General features: G+C 40.2%; 1 protein-coding gene across 1 annotated transcript in view; it reads right to left on the bottom strand.

Moving 5' to 3' along the window:
- Positions 1-25,855, bottom strand: part of LOC506707 (zona pellucida sperm-binding protein 3 receptor) — a 62,479-nt gene that overhangs the window by 13,690 nt on the left and 22,934 nt on the right. The window contains exons 5-11 of the mRNA XM_002693872.7: positions 22,352-22,437; positions 21,990-22,184; positions 18,922-19,104; positions 17,356-17,553; positions 7,692-7,874; positions 3,786-3,983; positions 572-754 (exon numbers count right to left, since the gene is read on the bottom strand). Coding sequence (XP_002693918.1) covers positions 572-754; positions 3,786-3,983; positions 7,692-7,874; positions 17,356-17,553; positions 18,922-19,104; positions 21,990-22,184; positions 22,352-22,437 — 1,226 coding nt within the window. The remainder of the gene's footprint in view (positions 1-571; positions 755-3,785; positions 3,984-7,691; positions 7,875-17,355; positions 17,554-18,921; positions 19,105-21,989; positions 22,185-22,351; positions 22,438-25,855) is intronic.

Below are 25,855 nucleotides of genomic sequence, written 5' to 3'. Positions count from 1 at the left end.
CTGAATATGCAGTAAATATTAAGTAATTGAATTAATTGAAAGTTATATATTTAGAGCAGTTCTTGATATAAAGTGTTTTATGAATGTTAACAATAAGTATCATTATATATGATGACCTATCTGTATGTATTTACAACTTCAAGGTATCAAGGCCAACATCAGCCCATAGAGCATCTATGTGCAAACTTTAAAAAGAAAAATCTTGAAGCAATTTTACCTTCATCTTTCAAAAAATTTTCAGGATATGTTTATTTCATGAGGATGAGACACTTCACTAGTGTCTACTGAAATATTTTTGTTAGGAATTAATAAATCTGCAATATCTATGATGTCACTTGTCAAAATCATGTTATAGGTACACAAAATCCTCAGACAGATAACATGAAGAAATTACTAGCAGAAAAAAATAATAAATTAAACCTTTCTCCTGACATGAGAAAATTAGAAAAAAGTACTAATTTAATGTAAAATGACTCAGATTAAAGTGGGCTTGTGCCTGTGAGCATGCTATACTCATATTTCTGGATAACTTTAGATGCCAATTATGAAAATCCCTTTGGTGCATACTCACTGAGTTCACAAGTGGGAGGAGAAGGATGCCACTCGTCATCAACACCACAATGGATTAAATTGCTGCCATTGAGGATATAGCCTTTCTCGCAACTGAACAGAACAGAGTCGTTGAAATTATACATGGGTCCAAATCCAGAGAGAATGTTTCCATTTGGAACTTGAGGTGGATGACAGACAATATCTAAAGAAGCATAAAAAGAACATCTCAGTTATAAAAGAGAAATGGTGATAATGATGTGACTACTATTGACATATGGGTCTCCGGGAGACCTGATACAAGCCTACATCAAGAACACACAAAGAAAATTTTTTAAAGTTGTATGTATATCCTTTTAGTGGGCTTCCCAAGTGGCTCAGTGGTAAAGAAACCACCTGCCAATGAAGGAGACAGGGATTTAACCCCAGGGTCTGGAAGATCCCCTGGAGAAGGAAATAACAACCCATGCCAGTATTCTTGTTTGGGAAATCCCATGGACAGAGGAGTCTGGCAGGCTATGGACCAAAGGGTCGCAAAGGGTCAGAAACGACTTAGCAACTAGGAATGGATGATATCCTTCTAGTTTCTAGTTCCTCGGTGAAATGAGGTCCCATCATGTTATTCAGTGTGGAAAAAAATTGAAAAAACAATTTCTTAGTTCCAGATAATAGGTTGGTGGTTGCCAGAGGTGGGGATGCAGAGTGGACAAAAGGAATGAAGGGTCAAAAGGTACAAAATTCCAGTTATAAATAAATCATGGGGATGTAGTGTACAGCATGGTGCCTGAAGTTAATACCTCTGTAATATATGTTTGAAAGTTGTTTGGAGAATGAACTTAAAACATTTCATCATAAGAAAAATTATTTTGTAACTTTGTATGGTGATAGATGTTCACTAAAGTTATTATGATCTTTTCACTGTATTTACGTAAATATCAAATCACTGATGTACACCTGAAATTAGTATTATAAGTCAATTATATCTAAAAAAAAAAAAAAAAAAAACCCTTAGCAATATCTAAAGCCTGAAATCCACATTCCAAAGACCCCAAATCTTCCTCTTCTAATGGCCTACGCTCCTGGATGATTGTGGTGGTGGGTCAGTGGCCAAAAGTGTTGATGTGATGGTTGTGATGTAGAGGCAGCCAGGGCATCCCAGATCACAAGCACAGAATGAACCCCAACTCCCCCGACACCCCACAGCCGTCAGTCTTCCAGTCCTGTCAGTCCTGCTGCTGCTGCTGCTAAGTTGCTTCAGTCGTGTCCGACTCTGTGCAACCCCATAGATGGCAGCCCACCAGGCTCCCCCGTCCCTGGGATTCTCCAGGCAAGAACATTGGAGTGGGTTGCCATTTCCTTCTCCAATGCATGAAAGTGAAAAGTGAAAGTGAAGTTGCTCAGTCGTGTCCGACTTGTAGCGACCCCTTGGACTGCAGCCTACCAGGTTCCTCCGCCCACAGGATTTTCCAGGCAAGAGTACTGGAGTGGGGTGCCATTGCCTTCTCCTGCCACTTTTAATTCCTTCAGGATTTCTCAACTTCTCTTCAGGCCAACTGCCATTGCCTCAGCTGAAACCAGCCTTACTACTTGGCTGGATAGCTGCAGCAGATGTCTATGGGTTAAGTTCTGTCCCACTTCGAACTGTTGCTCACTCCACAGCCAGACTTCTGTTTCTAAAATGCAGCACATTTACTCCTCTGGTTAAAGCCTTTCAATGTCTGCCCTTCACATAAATTCTTAACTCCTGAAGACACACACAGTCCTTCATAACCTAGCCCTGCAAACTTTCCAGCCTCAGGTCCTGTCAATTCCAGCTTTTGCAAGCTAGAAGAAGATACATGAGAGTCCCTTGGACCGCAAGGAGATCAAACCAGTCAATCCTGAAGGAAATCAACCCTGAATATTCACTGGAAGGACTGATGCTGAAGCTGAAGCTCCAATACTTTGGCCACCTGATGGGAAGAACCAACTCATTGGAAAAGACTCTGGTGCTGAGAAAGATTGAGGTTAAGAGAAGGGGATGACAAAGGATGAGATAGTTGGGTGGCATCACTGACTCAATGGACATGAGTTTGAGTAGACTCAGGGACATAGTGAAGAACAGGGAAGCCCCAAAAGCTATACTCTATGGGGTCCCAAAGAGTCACACATGACTTAGTGACTGAACAACAACAATGCTCTCTTGCCTCAGCATTGTACTGAATCAAAACAGTAAATGACACTGCATTTTTAACTGCTGTAAAAGATATGTATTAGACCAGGAAGCCGAGTCATTACTGAATCTGACATAACATCCCCTCTTGGCTTTTCCAGAGAAGAAGGTGAACATGATATCTCTGCTTGCCTTTTACTATTGACCTACAAATGTTGGAATGATTTTATTTTCATCCTATAGGCCTGCTGACATCACTAGTGTGGATCCACCGATATTTTCAGTTGCTTCAGAAGAAGCAGAATACTATATTTTTTATTTCTTTTTCACTAGGCAGCAACAAGGTATTCTGTGTGTGTGTGTGTGTGTGCGTGCGCGTGTGTGCTAAGTGGTTTCAGTTGTGTGCCTTTATGACCCTATGGACACACCTCATGAAATCCACCAGGCTCCTCTGTCCATGGGATTCTCCAGACAAGAACACTGAAGTGGGTTGTCATGCCCTCCTCCAGGGATCTTCCACTCCCTGTCATTGAACCCACATCTCTTATATCTCCTGCATTGGCAGATGGATTCTTTACCACTAGCACCTTCTGGGAAGCCCCAACAAGGGACCAGACTAGCCAAAAGGCTTTAATGAAAAGTAAGATATATCATTTCCAGGTCAAAGATTTTTCATTCCTTGTTCATTTTGCCTGCAAAACTGACCACTGAGGTTTTACACTGGAGTTGTTACAGATCTAAACAATCTGGATTACCACATAAATGACAGCTGCCCTTTATCACCAATTACAAAGGTGATACTCATATTTGATACCCAAGTTGATTTTTCATTTGATGCTGAATTCAAAGGGGCAGAGTATGAAGGACATGATTTTTCAGCTCTCCCAGTCTTCAGGATGACCTTTAAAATAGTTCCTCTACTAATTTTCAAAGATCCAATACATTAACTCTAGAAATATTTCAAAGCATACATTTTAAGAAATCAATTGTAACCAGTAAAGTACAAAATCCGAGCACATGCTCAACATTTTCAATGGAAAAGAAGATACCACAAATAAGAGTACATAAAACAAAATTTACTTACATTCACATCCTTTAGATGTTGTCCATGTGAAATTGTTCTGACAAGTCAAAGTCAGAGGTTCATCTAGAATATGTCTGTAGCCAAATTTGCATTGATATTTCAACTCGGTCCCAACTTCAAATACTTCTTGATTGCTTAACATGTTGTCTCTTCCATCCCAGATAGCATGAGGAACGTCTGGTAACCCAATACAACTATCTGATCATGAAAAAAGTGCAAGAATGAAAGAAAGCTGTTTTGGGGGTTGGCAGTCAGATGCAATGAACTCTGCACACCCTGTCTCCCCATTGCCAGAACAAGTGTAACTCATATTAGTTGAGAAAGAAACAGATGGCAAAGGCTAATTGGGAATTCCAGGAAGAGACATGGAAGGATCAATCTCTGATTATTGCCAAGCAGTCATTGCACACTCAAGACCATCCCCAAGAAAAAGTAATGCAAAGGGCAAAACGGTTGTCTGAGGAGGTCTTTAAAATAGCTGAAAAAAGAAGAGAAGCAAAAGGCAAAGGAGGAAAGGAAAGATATGCCCATTTGAATGCAGAGTTCCAAAGAATAGCAAGGAGAGATAAGAAAGCCTTCCTCAGTGATCAGTGCAAAGAAATAGAGGAACACAATAGAATGGGAAAGACTAGAGGTCTCTTCAAGAACATTAGAGATACCAAGGGAACACTTCATGCAAAGATGGGCACAGTAAAGGACAGAAATGGTATGGACCTAACAGAAGCAGAAGATATTAAAAAGAATACACAGAAGAACTGTACAAAAAAGATTTTCATGACCCATATAACCCCAATGGTGTGATCTCTCACCTAGAAGCAGACATCCTGGAATATTAAGTCAAGTGGGCCTTAAGAAACATCACTACAAAGCTAGTGGAGGTGATGGAATTCCAGCTGAGCTATTTCAAATCCTAAAAGATGATATTGTGAAAGTGATGCTCTCAATATGCCAGCAAATTTGGAAAACTCAGCAGTGGGCATAAGACTGGAAAAGGTCAGTTTTCATCCCAATTCCAAAGAAAGTGAAAGTGAAGTGAAAATCACTCAGTCAGGTCCAACTCTTTGGGACTCCATGGACTTTACAGTCCATGGAATTCTCTAGGCCAGATCACTGGAGTGGTAGCCTTTCCCTTCTCCTGGGGATCTTCCCAAAGCAGGGATAGAACCCAGGTCTGCCCCATTGCAGGCAGATTCTTTACCAGCTGAGCCACAAGGGAAGCCCAAGAATACTGGAGTGGGTATCTTATCCCGTCTCCAACAGATCTTCATGACTCAGGAATCAAACCAGTGTCTCCTGCATTACAGGTGGATTCTTTACCAACTGAGATATCAGGGAAGCCCCAATCACAAAGAAAGGCAATTCCAAAGAAAGCTCAAACTATCACACAATTGCACTCATCTCACACGCTAGCAAAGTAAAGCTCAAAATTCTCCAAACCAGGCTTCAACAGTACATGAACCATGAACTTCCAGATAGTCAAGCTGGATTTAGAAAAGGCAGAGAAACCAGAGATCAAATAGCCAATATCCACTGGATCATTGAAAAAGCAAGTGAGTTCCAGAAATGCATCTACTTCTGCTTTATTGACTATGACAAAGCTTTTGCCTGTGTGGATCACAGGAAACTAAGGAAAATTTTTAAAGAGATGGGAAAATCAGACCACCTGACCTGCCTCCTGAGAAATCTGTATGCAGCTCAAGAAGCAACAGGCTGGTTCCAAACTGGGAAAGAAGTTCGTCAAGTCTGTATATTGCCACCCAGCTTATTTAACTTACATGCCAGTACATCATGCGAAATGCCGGGCTGAATGAAACACAAGCTGGAATCAAGATTGACAGGAGAAATATCAATAACCTCAGATATTCAGATGACACCACCCTTATGGCAGAAAATGAAGTTTAGTTCTCTTAAGCTTCTTGATGAAAGTGAAAGAGGAGAGTGAAAAAGTTGGCTTAAAACTCAACATTCAAACAATGAGGTCATGACATCTGGTCCTATCACTTCATGGCAAACAGACAGGGAAACAGTGGACATAGTGAGAGACTTTATTTTCCTGGGCTCCAAAATCACTGCAGATGTTGACTGCAGCCATGAAATTAAAAGACACCTGCTCCTTGGAAGAAAGGCTATGACCAACCTAGACAGCATATTAAAAACCTGAGACATTACTTTGCAAGCAAAGGTCTCTATAGTCAAAGCTATGGTTTTTCCAGTAGTCATGTATGGATGTGAAAGTTGGACTATAAAGAAAGCTGAGCACCAAAGAATTGATGCTTTTGATCTGCAGTGTTGGAGAAGACTCTTGAGAGTCCCTTGGACTGAAAGGAGAAACAACCAGAAATCAGTCCTGAGTATTCATGGAAGGTCTGATGCTGAAGCTGAAACTCCAATACTTTGGCCACCTGATGAGAAGAACTGACTCATTGGAAAAGACCCTGATGCTGGGAAAGATCGAAAGCAGGAGGAGAAGCAGACACAGAGGATGAGATGGTTGGATGGCATCACCAACTGGATGGACATGAGTTTGTGCAAGTTTCAAGAGTTGGTGACGGACAGGGAAGCCTAGCGTGCTGCAGCCCATGGGATCAACATGACGGAGTGACTGAACGGATTGACACTGACAATGCACACAGCAATCCAGAGGATATTATTGAGGTAACACACTGTGGTGCAGAAAAGGGCAATATCTAGGGTACTGGGTCAACCTCCAGGGACTTAGTTGCCCTTCCATGTCAAAGCACTTCAGCATGGGAAATATCAGAGATCATTGAGGATACACAGCACAAATTTGCTGCTAAATAAACCAAATGTCCCCCTGGTTCTCCTTGCCTAAAGTGGAATTACAATAGGAATTGTAGTGTTTCCCAGATACTATAACACTGTTACCAAAGAACTTCTGATTTGAGCTTAAACCTTGTTCCACATAATATTGGATTCTTTATTCCCTACTGGATATGTTGTCAAAGGTACATAGGGATTGAAAAAGGGATACAGGTCTGTCATATTGCATGTTTATCAAATTTCGTCACTACATATGTAAGTCATCACCTAACTTCTCATGATGGCAGAAGGGAATGAATAAATTACAATATAGCCATGGCTTCTATCACCAAACAACTATGTGAGCTTGTGCTAGTTACTTAATCACTCTGTTTTGTTATCATTAAAATGGGGAGGGATGAGGGAGGAGGGTTCAGGATGAGGAACACATGTATACCTGTGGCGGATTCATTTTGATATTTGGCAAAACTAATACAATTATGTAAAGTTTAAAAATAAAATAAAATTAAATTTAAAAAATGTGATTTTTTAAAAAGTAATATCTACCTATTAGGATCATGGTAAATACTAAATGAATTAATTGATGTCATATACTTAGAACAATGCTTGATACAACATGCTTAATAATTCTTAGCAATAAGTATCATTAATCTTATGACTGATCTGTGTGTATTTACAACTTAAAAGTATCAAGGCCAACATTAGCCCATAGAGTATCTTTGTGCAAATTTTAAAATGGAATATCTTGAAGGAATTTTACCTCCATCTTTCAAAAAATTCTCAGAATATGTTTATTTTGTTAGGATGAGACAATTTACTAGTGTCTACTGAAATATTTTGTAAGGAATAAATAAATCTGCCATGTCTGTGATGTCACTGGGCTCAAAACTGTTTGATGTATATGTATAGAAAACCCTCAGATAACACAAAGAGATTACTAGCAGGAAAAGGAAAAAAAGAAAGGAAAAAACCTTTCTCCCAAGATGAGAAAACTAGAGAAATGTACTAATTTAATGTAAAATGACTCTTGGGATTTAAGTGGGCTTGTGCCTGTGAGCATGCTATACCCATATTCCTGGATAACTTTAGATGCCAATTATGAAAATCCCTTTGGTGCATACTCACTGAGTTCACAAGTGGGAGGAGAAGGATGCCACTCGTCATCAGCACCACAATGGATTAAATTGTTGCCGTTGAGGATATAGCCTTTCTTGCAGCTGAACAGAACAGAGTCTTTGTAGTGATAGATGGGTCCAAATCCAGACAGAATGATTCCATTTTGAACTTGTGGTCCATGACAGACTATATCTAACGAAGCATAAAAAAGACATCTGAGTTATAAAAGAAATGGTGATAATGATGTGACTACTATTGATATATGGGTCTCCGGGAGACCTGATACAAGCCTACATCAAGTAAATATAAAGAAAACATTTTAAAGCTTTATGTATATCCTTTTAGTGGATTTCCCAAGTGGCTCAGTGGTAAAGAAATTGCCTGCCAATAAAGGAGATGGGCGTTCAACTCAGGGTCTGAAAAGTCCCCTGGAGAAGGAAATAACAACCCATTCCAGTATTTGTGCTTGGGAAATCCCACGGACAGAGAAGTCCGGTGGACTACAGACCACAAAGTCTCAACAAATCAGATATGACTTAGCAACTAAGCATGCACGATACCCTTTTAGTTCCTAGGAACCTGAGTGAAGTGAGGTCTGGTCATGTTACTTGAGGTGGATAAAGTCCCATATATTTTTCATTAAAAAATTGAAAAGCAATTTCTCAGTTACAGATAGTAGCTTTGTGGTTGCCAGAGGTGGGAATGCAAAGTGGACAAATGAATGAAGTGGATCAAAAGGTACAAACTTTCAGTTATAAATAAATTATGGGGATATAATGTACAGCACAGTGTCTATAGTTAATACACTGTAATATATATATATATTTGAAAGTTGCTTAGAGTATATGACTTTAAAGTTCTCATCATAGGAAAAATTATTTTGTAACTATGTATGGTGATAGATGTTCACTAGGTTTATTACAATCATTTAACTATACTCACAAATATCAAATCAGTATAAGGTACGCCTAAAATAATATTATATGTCAATAATATCACAAAACACCCTTCAGTTCAGTTCAGTTCAGTCGCTCAGTCGTTTCTGGCTTTTTACGACCCCGTGGACCACAGCACGCCAGGCCTCCCTGTCCATCACCAACTCCCGGAGTTTACCCAAACTCATACCCATTGAGTCAGTGATGCCATCCAACCATCTCATCCTCTGTAGTCCCCTTCTCCTTCTGCCTTCAATCTTTCCCATATCAGGGTCTTTTCTGAATGAATCAGTTCTTCGCATCAGGTGGCCAAAGTATTGGAGTTTCAGCTTCAGCATCAGTCCTTCCAATTAATATTCAGGACTGATTTCCTTTAGGATGGACTGGGTGGATCTCCTTGCAGTCCAAGGGATTCTCAAGAGTCTTCTACAACACCACAGTTCAAAAGCATCAATTCTTTGGTGCTCAGGTTTCTTTATAGCCCAACTTTCACATCCATACCTGACTACTGGAAAAACCATAGCTTTGACTAGACAGACCTTTGTTGGAAAAGTAATGTCTTTCCTTTTTAATATGCTATGTAGGTTAGTCATAAATTTTTCTTCCAAGGAGCAGGTGTCTTTTAATTTCATGGCTGCAGTCACCATCTGCTGTGATTTTGGAGCTCAAAAAAATAAACTCTGCCACTGTTTCCACTGTTTCCCCATCTATTTGTCATGAAGTGATGGGACCAGATGCCATAATCTTTGTTTTCTGAATGTTGAATTTTAAGCCAACTTTTTCACTTTCCTCTTTCACTTTCATCAGGAGGCTCTTAAGTTCTTCGCTTTCTGCCATAAGGGTGATGTCATCTTCATATCTGAGGTTATTGATATTTCTCCCGTCAATCTTGATTCCAGCTTGTGCTTCATCCAGCCCAGCATTTCCCATGATGTACTCTGCATATAAATTAAATAAGCAGGGTGACAGTATACAGCCCTGAGGTACTCCTTTCTCGGTTTGAAACCAGTCTGTTGCTCCATGTCCAGTTCTAACTGTTGCTTCTTCTTGTTTTTTTTTTTTATTTTTTTAATTATTATTATTTTTTTTTTACTTTACAATATTGTATTGGTTTTGTTTTTTTTTTTTTTTTTTTTTTTTTTTTTGCTTCTTGACCTGCATTTAGATTTCTCAAGAGGCAGGTCAGGTTGTCTGGTATTCCCAGCTCTTTAAGAATTTTCCACAGTTTGTTGTGGTCCATACAGTCAAAGGCTTTGGCATAGTCAATAAAACAGAAGTAGATGTTTTTCTGGAACTCTTTTGCTTTTTTTGATGATCCAATGAATGTTGGCAGTTTGATCTCTGGTTCCTCTGCCTTTTCTAAATCCAGCTTGAACATTTAGAAGTTCACAGTTCACATACTGTTGAAGCCTGGCTTAGAGAATTTTGAGTATTACTTTGCTAGCATGTGAGATGAGTGTAGTTGTGTGCTAGTCTGAGAATTCTTGGGCATTACATTTCTTTGGGATTGGAATGAAAACTAACATTTTCCAGTCCTGTCACCACTGCTGCGTTTTCCAAATTTGCTGGCATATTGAGTGCAGCACTTTCACAGCATTGTCTTTTAGGGTTTGAAATAGCTCAACTGGAATTTTATCACCTCCACTAGCTTTGTTTGTAGTGATGCTTCCTAAGGCCCACTTGACTTCACATTCCAGGATGTCTGGCTCTAGGTGAGTAATCACACCACCAGGGTTATCTGGGTCATGAAGATCTCTTTTTCCTTCTGTGTATTCTTGCCACCTCTTCTTTATATCCTCTGCTTCTGTTAGATCCATACCATTTCTGTCCTTTATTGTGCCTATCTTTGCATGAAAATTTCCCTTGGGTATCTCTGATTTTCTTGAAGAGACCTCTAGTTTTTCCCATTCTATTGTGTTCTTCTATTTCTTTGCACTGATCACTGAGCAAGGCTTTCTTATCTCTCCTTGCTATTCTTTGGAACTCTGTATTCAAATGCGTATATCTTTTTCTTTTCTCCTTTGCCTTTCACTTCTCTTACTTTCTTCACTTTCCTTTCCTTTATCATTTGGGGCTTCCCTGGTGGCTCAGAGGTTAAAGCATCTGCCTGCAATGCAGGAGACCTGGGTTCAATTCCTGGGTCAGGAAGATCCCCTGGAGAAGGAAATGGCAACGCACTCCAGTATTCTTGCCTGGAGAATCCCATGGACAGAGGAGCTTGGTGGGCTACAGTCCATGGGGTCGCAAAGAGTCAGACACGACTGAGTGATTTCACTTTCCTTTCCTTTTCTCTTATTGTCATAGCTGTTTGTAAGGCCTCCTCAGACAACCATTTTGCCTTGTTGCATTTCTTTTTCCTGAGGATGGTCTTGATCATTGCCTCCTGTACAAAATGATGAACCCCTGTCCATAGTTGTTCAGGCATTCTGTCTATCAGATCTAATCCCTTGAATCTATTTCTCACTTCCACTGTATAGTCTTTAGGGATTTGATTTAGGTCATACCTGAATGGTCTAGTGGTTTTCCCCACTTTCTTCATTTTAAATCTGAATTTGGCAATAAGGAGTTCATGATATAAGCTACAGTCATGCCTCCTGGGCTTGTTTCTGCTGACTGTATAGAGCTTCTCCATCTTTGGCTGCAAAGAATATAATCAGTCTGATTTTGGTATTGACCATCTGGTGATGTGCATGTGTGGAATCTTCTCTTGTGTTGTGGAAGAGGGTGTTTGCTATGACCAGTTCATTCTCTTGGCAAAACTCTGTTAGCCTTTGCCCTGCTTCATTCTGTACTCCAAGGCCAAATTTGCCCATTACTCCCAGTATTTCTTGACTTCCTACTTTTGCATTTCAATCCCCTCTAGTGAAAAGGACATCTTTTTGGGGTGTTAGTTCTAGAAGGTCTTGTAGGTCTTCATAGGACTGTCAGGTAGTTAGAATAGGAGACAGGAGTCCAGAATGGCAGTGGCTAAAAGACAAGGAAGGGAAAAGCCCGCGAAAATAGAACAAAATAAGGTCAAAAGAAGGTCCAAGGACCAGAGTGAGGCCTTCAGGTAAACAAACAGCACTCCTGGCTAGCCCAATTTGCATAGGGCAGGCCCAGGGGGAGGGAAAAACATATAAAAAGAGGAGCCAGTGGGCTCTCTCTCTCTGTCTCTCTGTCTCCAGCACGCTGGTGCACTCCTCCACTCTTTTCTCTTCGCGTCTTTGGGTTGGCATGCCCTCACGCTTTGAGGGTGGATCCTGATATCTTCTAAGTAAAATAGAGCTGTAACCCTGATTTGTCTTAGAGCTATAACACAGTCTGTTTGAGACCTGAGAGCTGTAACATGGTCTGTCCAAGACCTGAGAGCTGTGGCACGCCAAGGGCTTTAATGTCCATCACTCCAAATCTTTGTTGTGACGAGACAGAACCAAGGAGCATACACTTGCCTGACAGAACCATTCAGCTTCAGCTTCTTCAGCATTACTGGTTGTGGCATAGGCTTGGATTACTGTGATACTTAATGGTTTGCCTTGGAAACGAACAGAGATCATTCTGTCATTTTTGAGATTGCACCCAAGTACTGCATTTTGGAATCTTTTGTTGACTGTGTTGGCTGCTCCATTTCTTTTAAGGGATTCTTGCCCACAGTAGTAGATATAATGGTCATCTGAGTTAAATTCCCCCATTCCAGCCCATTTGGGTTCGCTGATCCCTAAAATATCAATGTTCACTATTGCCCTCTGCTGCTGCTAAGTCACGTCAGTCGTGTCCAACTCTGTGCGACCCTATAGACAGCAGCCCACCAGGCTCCCCCATCCCTGGGATTCTCCAGGCAAGAACACTAGAGTGGGTTGCCATTTCCTTCTCCAGTGCATGAAAGTGAAAGTGAAGTCGCTCAGTCATGTCCGACCCTAGGCGACCCCATGGACTCCAGGCTCTTCCGTCCATGGGATTTTCCAGGCAAGAGTACTGGAGTGGGGTGCCATTGCCTTCTCTGCTCTTGCCCTCTACTGTGTGACAACTTTCAATGTGCCTTGATTCACCGACCTAACATTTCAGGTTCCTATGCAATATTGCTCTTTATAGCATCAGACTTTACTTTTATCACCAGTCACATCCATAAATGGTTGTTGTTTTTGCTTTGACTCCATCTCTTCACTCTTTCTGGAGTTATTTCTCTACTGATCTCCAGCAGAATAATGGGCACCTACCGACCTGGGGAGTTCATCTTTCAGTGTCCTATCTTTTTGCCTTTCGTACTGTTCATGAGCTTCTCAAGGTAGGAATACTGAAGTGGTTTGCATTTCTCCAGTGGACCATGTTTTGTCAGAACTCTCCATCATGAACCGTCCATTGGGTGGCCCTACAAGGCATGGCTCATAGTTTTACTGAGTTAGACAAGGCTGTGGTCCATGTGATAAGATTGCTTAGTTTTCTGTGATTGTGGTTTTCAGTTTGTCTGCCCTCTGATGGAGAAGGATAAGAGGCTTATGGAAGCTTCCTGATGGGAGAGACTGACTGAGGGAGAAACTGGGTCTTATTCTGATGGGCAGGGCCATGCTCAGTATCTTTAACCCAATTTTCTGTTGAAGGGTGGGGCTGTGTTCCCTCCCTGTCATTTGACCTGAGGCCAAATATGGTGGCAGTAATGAAGATAAGAGGTGGGTCAGTTCAGTTCAGTTCAGTCACTCAGTAGTGTCCGACCTTGCGACCCTATGAATCGCAGCACACCAGGCCTCTCTGTTCATCACCAATTCCCGGAGTTCACTCAGACTCACGTCCATCGAGTCAGTGATGCCATCAAGCCATCTCATCCTCTGTCGTCCCCTTCTCCTCCTGCCCCCAATCCCTCCCAGCATCAGTCTTCTCCAAAGAGTCAACTCTTCAAATGAGGTGGCCAAAGTACTGGAGTTTCAGCTTTAGCATCATTCCCTCCAAAGAAATCCCAGGGCTGATCTCCTTCAGAATGGACTGGTTGGATCTCCTTGCAGTCCAAGGAATCTCAAGAGTCTTCTCCAACACCATAGTTCAAAAGCATCAATTCTTCAGCACTCAGCTTTCTTCACAGTCCAACTCTCACATTCATGCATGACCACTGGAAAAACCATAGCCTTGACTAGAAGGACCTTTGTTGGCAAAGTAATGTCTCTGCTTTTCAATATGCTATCTAGGTTGGTCATAACTTTCCTTCCAAGAAGTAAGCGTCTTTTAATTTCATGGCTGCAGTCACCATCTGCAGTGATTTTGGAGCCCAGAAAAATGAAGTCTGACACTGTTTCCACCGTTGTCCCATCTATTTCCCGTGAAGTGATGGGACCGGATGCCGTGATCTTCATTTTCTGAATGTTGAGCTTTAAGCCAACTTTTTCACTCTCCACTTTCACTTTCATCAAGAGGCTTTTGAGTTCCTCTTCATTTTCTGCCATAAGGGTGGTGTCATCTGCATATCTGATGACATGACATGACATGACATGACATGACATTTCTCCCAGCAATCTTGATTCCAGCTTGTGCTTCTTCCAGCCCAGCATTTCTCATGATGTACTCTGCATATAAGTTAAATATGGGTGACAATATACACCTTGACGTACTCCTTTTCCTATTTGGAACCAGTCTGTTGTTCCATGTCCAGTTCTAACTGTTGCTTCCTGGCCTGCATATAGGTTTCTAAAGAGGCAGATCAGGTGCTCTGGTATTCCCGTCTCTTTCAGAATTTTCCACAGTTTATTGTGATCCACACAATCAAAGGCTTTTGCATAGTCAATAAAGCAGAAATAGATGTTTTTCTGGAACTCTCTTGCTTTTTCCATGATCCAGTGGATGTTGGCAATTTGATCTCTGGTTCCTCTGCCTTTTCTAAAACCAGCTTGAGCATCTGGAAGTTCATGGTTCACGTATTGCTGAAGCCTGGCTTCGAGAATTTTGAGCATTACTTTACTAGCATGTGAGATGAGTGCAATTGTGTGGTAGTTTGAGCATTCTTTGGAATTGCCTTTCTTTGGAATTGGAAAGAAAACTGACCTTTTCCAGTCCTGTGGCCACTGCTGAGTTTTCCACATTTGCTGGCATAATGAGTGCAGCACTTTCACAGCATCATCTTTCAGGATTTGAAATAGCTCCACTGGAATTCCATCACCTCCACTAGCTTTGTTCATAGTGATGCTTTCTAAGGCCCATTTAACTTCACATTCCAGGATGTCTGGCTCTAGGTGAGTGATCACACCATCGTGATATCTTGATTGTGAAGATCTTTTTTGTACAGTTCTTCTGTGTATTCTTGCCACCTCTTCTTAATATCTTCGGCTTCTGTTAGGTCCAAACCATTTCTGTCCTTAATCGAGCCCATCTTTGCATGAACTGTTCCCTTGGTATCTCTAATTTTCTTGAAGAGATCTCTAGTCTTTCCCATTCTGTTGTTTTCCTCTATTTCTTTGCATTGATCGCTGAGGAAGGCTTTCTTATCTCTCCTTGCTATTCTGTGGAACTCTGCATTCAGATGTTTATATCTTTACTTTTCTTTCTTTTCACTTCTCTTCTTTTCACAGCTATTTCTAAGGCCTTCCCAGACAGCCATTTTGCTTTTTTGCATTTCTTTTCCATGGGAATGGTCTTGATCCCTGTCTCCTGTACAATGTCAAGAACCTCTGTCCATAGTTCATCAGGCACTCTATCTATCAGATCTAGTCCCTTAAATCTATTTCTCACTTCCACTGTATAATCATAAGGGATTTGATTTAGGTCATACCTGAATGGTCTAGTGGTTTTCCTACTTTCTTCAATTTAAGTCTGAATTTGGCAATAAGGAGTTCATGGTCTGAGCCACAGTCAGCTCTTGGTCTTGTTTCTGTTGTGGTGGGTCAGTGGCCAATAATAATGACATGAGGGTTGTGATGTAGAGGCATCAGGGATCACAAGCAAAGAACAAACCTCCCCCTCCCCTGCTACCCCACAGCTGGTCAGTCATCTAGATCTGTCAGTCCTGCCACTTTAATTCCTTCAGCATTTCTCAACTTCTCTTCAGGCCTATTGCCATTGCCTCAGCTGAAACCAGCCTCACTACTTGGCTGGATAGCTGCAGCAGAAGTCTATGGGTTAAGTTCTGTTCCACTTCAAATTGTTGCCCACCTATAGCCATACTTCTCTTTCTACGATGCAGCACATTTACTCCCCTGGCTAAAGACTTTCACTGTCTCCCCTTCATCTTCATACTGAACTCCTGAGAGTCATACACAGGTTCCTTCATAACCTAATTCTGCTAACTTTCCAGTCTCAGGTCCTGTCCATTTCAGCACTTGCAGGCTAGAAAAGACATATGAGAGTCCCTTGGACAGCAAAGAGATCAAACCAGTCAATCCTAAAGGAAATCAACCCTGAATACTCATGGAAGGACTGATGCTGAAGCTGAAGCTCCAATACTTTGACCACCTGATGAGAAAAGCCAACTCATTGGAAAAGACCCTGGTGCTGGGAAAGATTGTGGGCAAAAGGAGAAGTGGGTGACAAAGGATGAGATGGTTGGATGGCCTCACTGACTTGATGGACATGAATTTGAGTAAACTCAGGGAGATAGTGAAGGACAGGGAAGCCTGGCCTGCTACATTCTGTGGGGTCCCAAAGAGTCAGACACAGCTTAGTGACTAAAAAACAAAAATGCTCTCTTGGCCTGGCATTGTACTGAATGAAGATGTAAATGACACTGTGATGTTAATTGCTGTAAAGATAAGTTTTAGACCAGGAAGCCAAGTCATCACTGAAATTTACATAACCTCCCTTCTGATTTTTCCAGAGAAGATTGTGAACATGGTTTCTCTGCTTGCCTTTTACTACTGATCTACTAATGTCAGTATGATTTTTCCTTTTTTTTTTTTTTTTTTGTCCTGTAGGCCCGTTGACATCATTAGTGTGATGTCCATTGATGTTTTCAGTTGCTTCAGAAGAAGCAGAATACTATATTTTTTATTTATTTTTCACTAGGCAGCGATAGGGTATTCTTTCTGTGTGTGTGCACACGGGTGTGTGTGTGTGTGTGTGTGAGCTAAGTGGTTTCAGTTGTGTGCCTTTGTGCCCCTATGGACACATCCCATGAAGTCCATCAGGCTCCTCTGTCCATGGGATTCTCCAGACAAGAACACTGAAGTGGGTTGTCATGCCCTCCTCCAGGGGATCTTCCCCACCCTGTGGTTGAACCCACATCTCTTATATCTCCTGCATTGGCAGATGGATTCTTTACCACTAGCACCTTCTGGGAAGCCCCAAAAAGGGACCAGACTAACCAAAAAGCTTTAATGAAAAGTAAGATATACCATTTCCAGGTCAAAGATTTTTGATTCCTTGTTCATTTTGCCTGCAAAACTGACCACTGAGGTTTTACACTGGAGTTGTTACAGATCTAAACAATCTGGATTACCATATAAATGACAGCTGCCCTAGAGGGTTACCAATTATAAAGGTGATACCCATATTTGATACCCAAGTTGATTTTTCATTTGATGCTGAATTCGAAGGGGCAGAGGCCCTTCGAAAAATCATGAAGGACATGATTTTTTAGCTCTCCCAGTCTTCAGAATGACCTTTAAAATAGCTCCTCTACTAATTTGCAAAGATCCAATAAATTAACTCTGGAAGTATTTCAAAGCATACATTTTAAGAAAGCAATTGTAACCAGTAAAGTACAAAATCCGAGCACATGCTCAACATTTTCAGTGGAAAAGAAGATACCACAAATTAGAGTACACAAAACAAAGTTTACTTACATTCACACCCTTTGGATGGTGTCCACGTGAAATTTTTCTGACAAGTAAAAGTCAGAGGTTCATCTGGAATAGGTCTGTAGCCAAACTTGCATTGATATTTCAACTCAGTCCCAACTTCAAATACCTCTTGATTTTTTAGCTTGTTGTCTTTTCCATCCCAGACAGCATGAGGAATGTCTGGTAACCCAATACAACTATCTGATCATGAAAAAAATGCAAGGATGAAAGAAACCTGTTTTGGGGGTTGGCAGACTGACCCAATAAGCCTGGCACACACCCGCCCCTATCCCCAGAAAAGGTAGCTCATATTAACTGAGGGAGAAACAGATGGCAAAGGTTAGATGGGAATTCTAGGAACAGACTTGACAGCATCAACCTCTGATAGACTATTGCCAAGCACTCAAAGCACACAGCAATCCAGAGGATGTTATTGAGGCAACACACCATGGTGCAGAAAGGGGCAATATCTAGATTACTGGGTCAACCTCCAGGAGCTTAGTTCTCCTTCCATGTCAAAGTACTTCAGCATGGGAGCATCAGAGATCACTGAGGATACACAGCACAAGTTTGCTGCTAAATAAACGAAGTGTTTGCCTGATTCTCCTTGCCTAAAAGGGAATTAGAATAAGAGTTGTGTGTTTCCCAGATACTATACAGATACTATAACACTGTCACCAGGAACTTCTGATTTGAGCTTAAACCTTGCTTCACATAACATTGGATTCTGCTTTTATTCCCTAATGGATATGATGCCAAAGGTATATATGGATTGAAGAAAGGGTACAGATCTTTTAAATCACATATTTATTAAATTTTGTCACTACATATGTAAATCATCACCTATTTCTCCTAATGGCAGAAAGAAATGAATATATCACAATGTAGCAGTGGCTTCCATTGCCAAATAACTATATAAGCTTGTGCTAGTTACTTAATCACTCTGTTCTGTCATCATTAAAATGTGATTTTTAAAAAAGTAATATCCACCTCTTAGGATCATGGTAAATACTAAATGAATTAATTGATGTCATGTACTTAAAACAATGCTTGATATAAAGTACTTAATAATTCTTAGCAATAAGTATCATTAACCTTATGACTGAGCTGTATGTATTTAAAACTTCAAGGTATCAAGGCCAACATTAGCCCATACAGCATCTCTGTGCAAATTTTAAAATGGAACATCTTGAAGGAATTTTACCTCCATCTTTCAAAAAATTCTCAGAATATGTTTATTTTGTTAGGATGAGACAATTTACTAGTGTCTACTGAAATATTTTGTAAGGAATAAATAAATCTGCCATGTCTGTGATGTCACTGGGCTCAAAACTGTTTGATGTATATGTATAGAAAACCCTCAGATAACACAAAGAGATTACTAGCAGGAAAAGGAAAAAAAGAAAGGAAAAAACCTTTCTCCCGACATGAGAAAACTAGAGAAAAGTACTAATTTAATGTAAAATGACTCTTGGGATTTAAGTGGGCTTGTGCCTGTGAGCATGCTACACCCATATTCCTGGATAACTTTAGATGCCAATTATGAAAATCCCTTTGGTGTATACTCACTGAGTTCACAAGTGGGAGGAGAAGGATGCCACTCATTATTAGCATCACAATGGATTAAATTGTTTCCATTGAGGATATAACCTTTCTTGCAGCTGAACAGAATAGAGTCTTTGTAGTGATAGATGGGTCCAAATCCAGACAGAATGATTCCATTTCGAACTCGTGGTCTGTGACAGACTATATCTAACGAAGCATAAAAAGGACATATGAGTTATAAAAGAGAAATGGCAATAATGATGTGATTACTATTGATATATAGTTCTCAGGGAGACTTGATACAAGCCTACATCAAGTACATACAAAGAAAATATTTTAAAGCTTTATGTATGTGTTTTTAATTCTTAGGAATCTCAGCAAAATGAGGTCCTGTCATATTAGTCCATGTGGATAAAGTCCTAATATTTCTCATCAAAGAAGAAAGTATTTGAAAAACCCATTTCATCATTACAAAGAATAGATTGGTGGTTGCCAGAGGGGGAAATGTGCAATGGGAATGAGTGATGTGGGTTAAAAGGTACAAACTTCCAGATATATAAATGAGTCATGGGGATGTGATGTACAGCCTGGTGCCTATAGTTAATAACACTGCAATACATATTTGAGAGTTGCAAAGAGAGTAGAGTCTTAATAGTCTCATCACAAGAGAAATTATTTTGTAACTATGTGTGGTGAAAGATGTCAACTAGACTTATTATGATCAATTCCACTGTATATACACAAATATCATACCACTATGATTACATATGAAATTAATATTATGTGTCAATATCTCAAAAAACCCCTAATCAATATCTAAAACCCAAACTCCAAAGACCCCAAAATCTTCCTCTTCTAATGGCTTACACTCCTGGATGATTTTGGTGGTGGGTCAGTGGCCAGTTGGGAAAGGCTACCCACTCCAGTATTCTGGCCTGGAGAATTCCATGGACTATACAGTCCATGGGGTTGCAAAGAGTCAGACACAGCTGAGCAGCTTTCACTTTCATGTTCAGTGGCCAATAGTATTGATGTGATGGTTGTGATGTAGAGCAGCCAGGGCATCCCAGATCACAAGCACAGAACAAATCCCCCCTCCCCCGCCACCCCACAGCCATCAGTCATCAAGACCTGTCAGTCCTGCCACTTTTAATTCCTTCAGCATTTCTCAACTTCTCTCCAGGCCAACTGCCATTGCCTCGGCTGAAACCAGCCTCACTACTTGGCTGGATAGCTGCAGCAGATGTCTATGGGTTAAGTTCTGTCCCACTTCAAACTGTTGCTCACTCTATAGCCAGACTTCTCCTTCTAAAATGCAGCACGTTTACTCCCCTGGTTAAAGCCTGTCAATGTCTGCCCTTCACAGACATTCTGTCTGTTCTGAACTTCTGAAGACACACAAGGTCCTTCATAACCTAGCCCTGCAAACTTTCCAGCCTCAGGTCCTGTCAATTCCAGCTCTTGCAGTGAGACTGTAGGCATTTTGAACTCTTTACAATTATCTCTTTAGCCCCAGCATTGTACTAAATCAAAACAGTAAATGACACTGTGTTGTTAAAGTCCATTAAATGCCACAATTAGAGGTGTTTTATACCAGTAAGATGAGTCACTCCTGATCCTGGCATGGCTTTTAGAAATGAAAGGTAAAATATCTTCTATGCTTATCTTTTACTTTTGATCTGCTAACGTTGGTATGACTTTGTGTGCCCTGTATACATACGTGGTTAACATTACAAGTGTGGTGTCCACCCATATTTCTAGTTGTTCCAGGGAAACAGAAAACTATATTTCCTATTTCATTTATACTAGGCAGAAACAAGGGACTAGTTTGGCCAAAATTTTTAATGAAAAGCAAGATATTTTACTTCCAAGTCAAAGAACATATGAGCCCAGGACTGTCTACTTGTTCACATCCCCTGATGAACTGATTGTGGAAGTTTTGTGGTTTTCCTTAACTTATTTGTTGGCGTATAATTGCTTTACAATGTTGTGCTATTTTCTGCAGCCAAAAAATAGAAGAACAAAATTGGGTCATTTGTAGTGCTGTGGATGAACCTAAAGTCTGTCATACAGAGTGAAATAAGTTAGAAAGAGAAAAACAAAAATATTGTATATTAATGCATATGTACCCATTTTCCAGTACTCTTGCCTGGAAAATCCCATGGATGGAAGAGCCTGGTGGGCTACAGTCCATGGGGTTGCTAAGAGTCAGACACGACTGAGCAACTTCACTTTCACTTTTCTCTTTCATGCATTGGAGAATGAAATGGCAACCCACTCCAATGTTCTTGCCTGGAGAATCCCAGGGACGGGGGAGCCTGGTGGGCTGCCGTGTATGGGGTCGCACAAAGTCGGACACGACTGAAGCAACTTAGCAGCAGCAGCAGAATCAAGAAAGATGGTACAGGTGAGCCTGTTTGCAGAACAGGAATTTAGATGCAGATGTACAGAACAGACGAGATTTTGGATGTTTTGTGAGGGAGTTGTCAGAAGATATAAACAATCTGGATTACCATGTAAATGACTGCCCTCTAGAGGATTTCCCAAGTGAGCTGTGCACTAACAAGGAGCCTAAAAAAAAATTAAAATGTGTATATATGTATACATTTACATTGGAGAAGGAAATGGCAACCCACTCCAGTACTCTTGCCTGGAGTACTCCCATGGACGGAGGAGCCTAGTAGGCTACATACAGTCCATGGGGCCACAAAGAGACGGACGTGACTGAGTAACTTCACTTTCACTTTCATACATTTACATGTTGGTGATGGACATGGAGGCCTGGCATGCTGCAGTCCATGGGGTTGCAAAGAGTCAGACACGACTGAGTGATTGAACTGACTGACTGATATATGTGTATATATATATATATATGTATACACACACACAAACAAAAACCAAACAAAAAACAAAGTTTTTACTGTTAAAAAAATCTGGGGATTTGGTATTGATTATTATTGCAGTATAGCCTATGCTTTCTGACTAATAATAGCATATGAGTAGCTGAACAAGTGAATTAATTTAACTTTGCCTTGATTAGTTTGTCTTTGAATCATTCCATTTCTTTTAATACATTCAGTATTGTCACTTACTTTTACAAGTAGGAGGGCTTGGATACCAGACACCTATTGTTTTATTTTCCACTCTGCAAGAAATGGAGGCTTTGCCTAACATTGAGAAGTCAGGGTCACAGCTGTAGGTGACAGAAGAGCCATATGTGTAGAAATCTTCATCTCCACCATTGTGCTTCCCATTGCTGATGGTTGGAGGAGGCTTGCACTTGACAACTGAGATGAATGAAGAGGAAGAAATAATGAGGGAAGGCATACTTACAAATCTAACACTCATGATGCAAATTCTAATGGAGTGTACAATAAGCAACAAAGAGGCACAGGTGTTTTATTACCTAACATGGTTTAGGTTTATAGTCAAGTCATAAGGAGTCTTTACTTACTTATACATTGAGGGAGAGGATCACTCCAGTCAACTCCTTTATCTTGGATCTCACAATGACTAGTAGGTGAGCCAATCAAGAAATATCTGAATAAGACAGGCCAGAGATTTTAGTGGAATTTGTCTTATTCTAAGTGTAAATTTCCAGTTAATAAGGTCTGGATGAAAAGAAATTTTATTCAACATTTAAAAATGAAAAAATAATGATCTCTTGATTACTAATTACCATTTAGGCCAATGTGGAGTTAAATTTCATCATATCAAGGAGAAAGCCTTGTTTTTCCATTTTTCTTTTACTTACTTATTTTTTAAACCATGTTACTAAGCTTTTTCTACAGGGCATATATTCATCATAAAAAAAAAAGTAAATGTCAAGGTTTGCATTCAGAATCTTAGAACTCCACTTAAACTCTTTATCTAACAAGCTACAAATAAAGCAATACAAAAGAGTAAAAATATACTTGAGTTTCCTATATTGTTTCATTTGAATAGAAGATCCAGATAAATTGCTGATTAACAAAACAATTTTGACCTCTAATTTGAATCATTCTTCTGGCACTAGAGTTTGGCTTACTCTCATAAATCACTAACTTCCTGATTATCATCTTGTTATTCTTGCCTTTGAAACAAGTCTCAGTAATTCTTCCAGAACTTGTTACTTTAAAAAAAAAATTATATATCATCTTGTTATTCTTGCCCTTGAAACAAGTCTCAGTAATTCTTCCAGAACTTGTTACTTAAAAAAAAAAAAAAATTATATATCAATATATCCTGAATATCAATAACAAGTTCCTGAATAAAATAAACAAAATTTAAAAACACTTCAAAAGAGAAACATACCATAATCAAATAGGTTTATACAAAAAATGAAAGAAATCTTCAAAATTAGGAAACATATCAATATACAATATATTGTTATGAACTGAATATATGTGTCCTCCCAAAATTCATATATTGACACCCTCAACCCCAGTATGGCTGTATCTGGAGTAAGGAAGTAATTAAGGCTAAATTAAGTGATAAAGGAGGGGCCCTGATTCACTAGCATTAGAGTTCTTATAAGAAGAGACATCACAGAGCTCACTCTCTCTCAACCTCATGCATGTGCAGAGGGAAGGCCATGTGACTGAATGCTATCAGACCTAAATCTAGGACTTCCAGGCTTCAGAACTGTAAAAATAAATTTCTATTGCTGTGACAGCCTGATCAGATTAATACATACATGAATAAATCTAAGAAGAAAATGACATTTGAAAAAAATCAAGCATTCTTAGCAAAAATGTCCAATATAATGGGAAACAGTGGAGACAGAGCCCTACCAAACTTAGGCGGGAAATATTAGAGTTGTTTCTGCTAAAGTCAAGAAGAAGAAAGCAAAGGCCAGTATAAGTATTTTATTTGAGATAAAATTGCTAGCATAATAATGAGAAAAAGGATGCTGAGTCTAAGAGCAAACAGTAGTACCTAACCCTCATCCACTGACTGCCAACTTCTGTGTTCAGTTCCAGTCTAACCATGAAAAACATCAGACTAATTCCAACAGAGGGGCATCCTCAAAGTACCAGTAGTCCTGAAAACTGACAAGGTCACCCAAAACAACGAAACACTCAGAACTTATCACAGCCAAGAGTACAAGGGAATGTGACAACTAAAAGTAACATGTTATCCTGGATAGAATCCTGAAACTGAAAAGCAGTACTAATAGGAGGGCAAAGACTAATAGACTTTTGCCAAGAAAATGCACTGGTCATAGCAAACACCTTCTTCCAACAACACAAGAGAAGACTCTACACATGGACATCACCAGATGGTCAACACTGAAATCAGACTGATTATGTTCTTTGCAGCCAAAGATGGAGAAGCTCCATAAAGACGACAAAAACAAGACCAGGAGCTGACTGTGGCTCAGATCATGAACTCCTTACTACCAAATTCAGACTTAAATTAAAGAAAGTAGGGAAAACCACTAGACCATTCCGGTATGACCTAAATCAAATCCCTTATGATTATACAGTGGAAATGAGAAATAGATTTAAGGGCCTAGATCTGATAGATAGACTGCCTGATGAACTATGGACTGAGGTTCGTGACATTGTACAGGAGACAGGGATCAAGACCATCCCCATGGAAGAGAAATGCAAAAAAGCAAAATGGCTGTCTGGGGAGGCCTTAAAAATAGCTGTGAAAAGAAGAGAAGCAAAAAGCAAAGGAGAAAAGGAAAGATATAAGCATCTGAATGCAGAGTTCCAAAGAATAGCAAGGAGAGATAAGAAAGCCTTCCTCAGCGATCAATGCAAAGAAGTAGAAGAAAACAACAGAATGGGCAAGACTAGAGGTCTCTTCAAGAAAATTAGAGATACCAAGGGAACATTTCATGCAAAGATGGACTCGATAAAGGACAGAAATTGTATGGACCTAACAGAAGCAGAAGATATTAAGAAGTGGTGGCAAGAATACACAGAAGAACTGTACAAAAAAAATCTTCATGACCCAAATAATCACGATGGTGTGATCACTGACCTAGAGCCAGACATCCTGGAATGTGAAGTCAAGTGGGCCTTAGAAAGCATCACTACAAACAAAGCTAGTGGAGGTGATGGAATTCCAGTTGAGCGATTTCAAATCCTGAAAGATGATGCTGTGAAAGTGCTGCACTCATTATGCCAGCAAATTTGGAAAACTCAGCAGTGGCCACAGGACTGGAAAAGGTCAGTTTTCATTCCAATCCCAAAGAAAGGCAATGCCAAAGAATGCTCAAACTACCACACAATTGCACTCATCTCACATGCTGGTAAGATAATGCTCAAAATTCTCCAAGCCAGGCTTCAGCAATACGTGAACCGTGAACTTCCTGATGTTCAAGTTGGTTTTAGAAAAGACTGAGGAACCAGAGATCAAATTGCCAACATCCGTGGATCATGGAAAAAGCAAGAGAGTTCCAGAAAAACATCTATTTATGCTTTATTGACTATGCCAAAGCCTTTGACTGTGTGGATCACAATAAACTGTGGAAAATTCTGAAAGAAATGGGAATACCAGACCACCTGACCTGCCTCTTGAGAAATCTGTATGTAGATCAGGAAGCAACAGTTAGAACTGGACATGGAACAACAGACTGGTTCCAAATAGGAAAAGGAGTACGTCAAGGCTGTATATTGTTACCCTGCTTATTTAACTTATATGCAGAGTACATCATGGGAAACGCTGGACTGGAAGAAACACAAGCTGGAATCCAGATTTCTGGGAGAAATATCAATCACCTCAGATATGCAGATGACACCACCCTTATGGCAGAAAGTGAAGAGGAACTAAAAAGCCTCTTGATGAAAGTGAAAGTGGAGAGTGAAAAAGTTGGCTTAAAGCTCAACATTCAGAAAATGAAGATCATGGCATCCGGTCCCATCACTTCATGGGGAATAGATGGAGAAACAGTGAAAACAGTGTCAGACTTTATTTTGGGGGGCTCCAAAATCACTGCAGATGGTGAATGCAGCCATGAAATTAA

The sequence above is a fragment of the Bos taurus genome, chromosome 16 (assembly GCF_002263795.3).
Source record: "Bos taurus isolate L1 Dominette 01449 registration number 42190680 breed Hereford chromosome 16, ARS-UCD2.0, whole genome shotgun sequence".
NCBI classification, from domain to species: Eukaryota; Metazoa; Chordata; class Mammalia; order Artiodactyla; family Bovidae; genus Bos; species Bos taurus.
The sequence above is the reverse complement of the archived record's forward strand: the minus strand, read 5'-3'. Positions and strand labels throughout refer to the sequence as shown.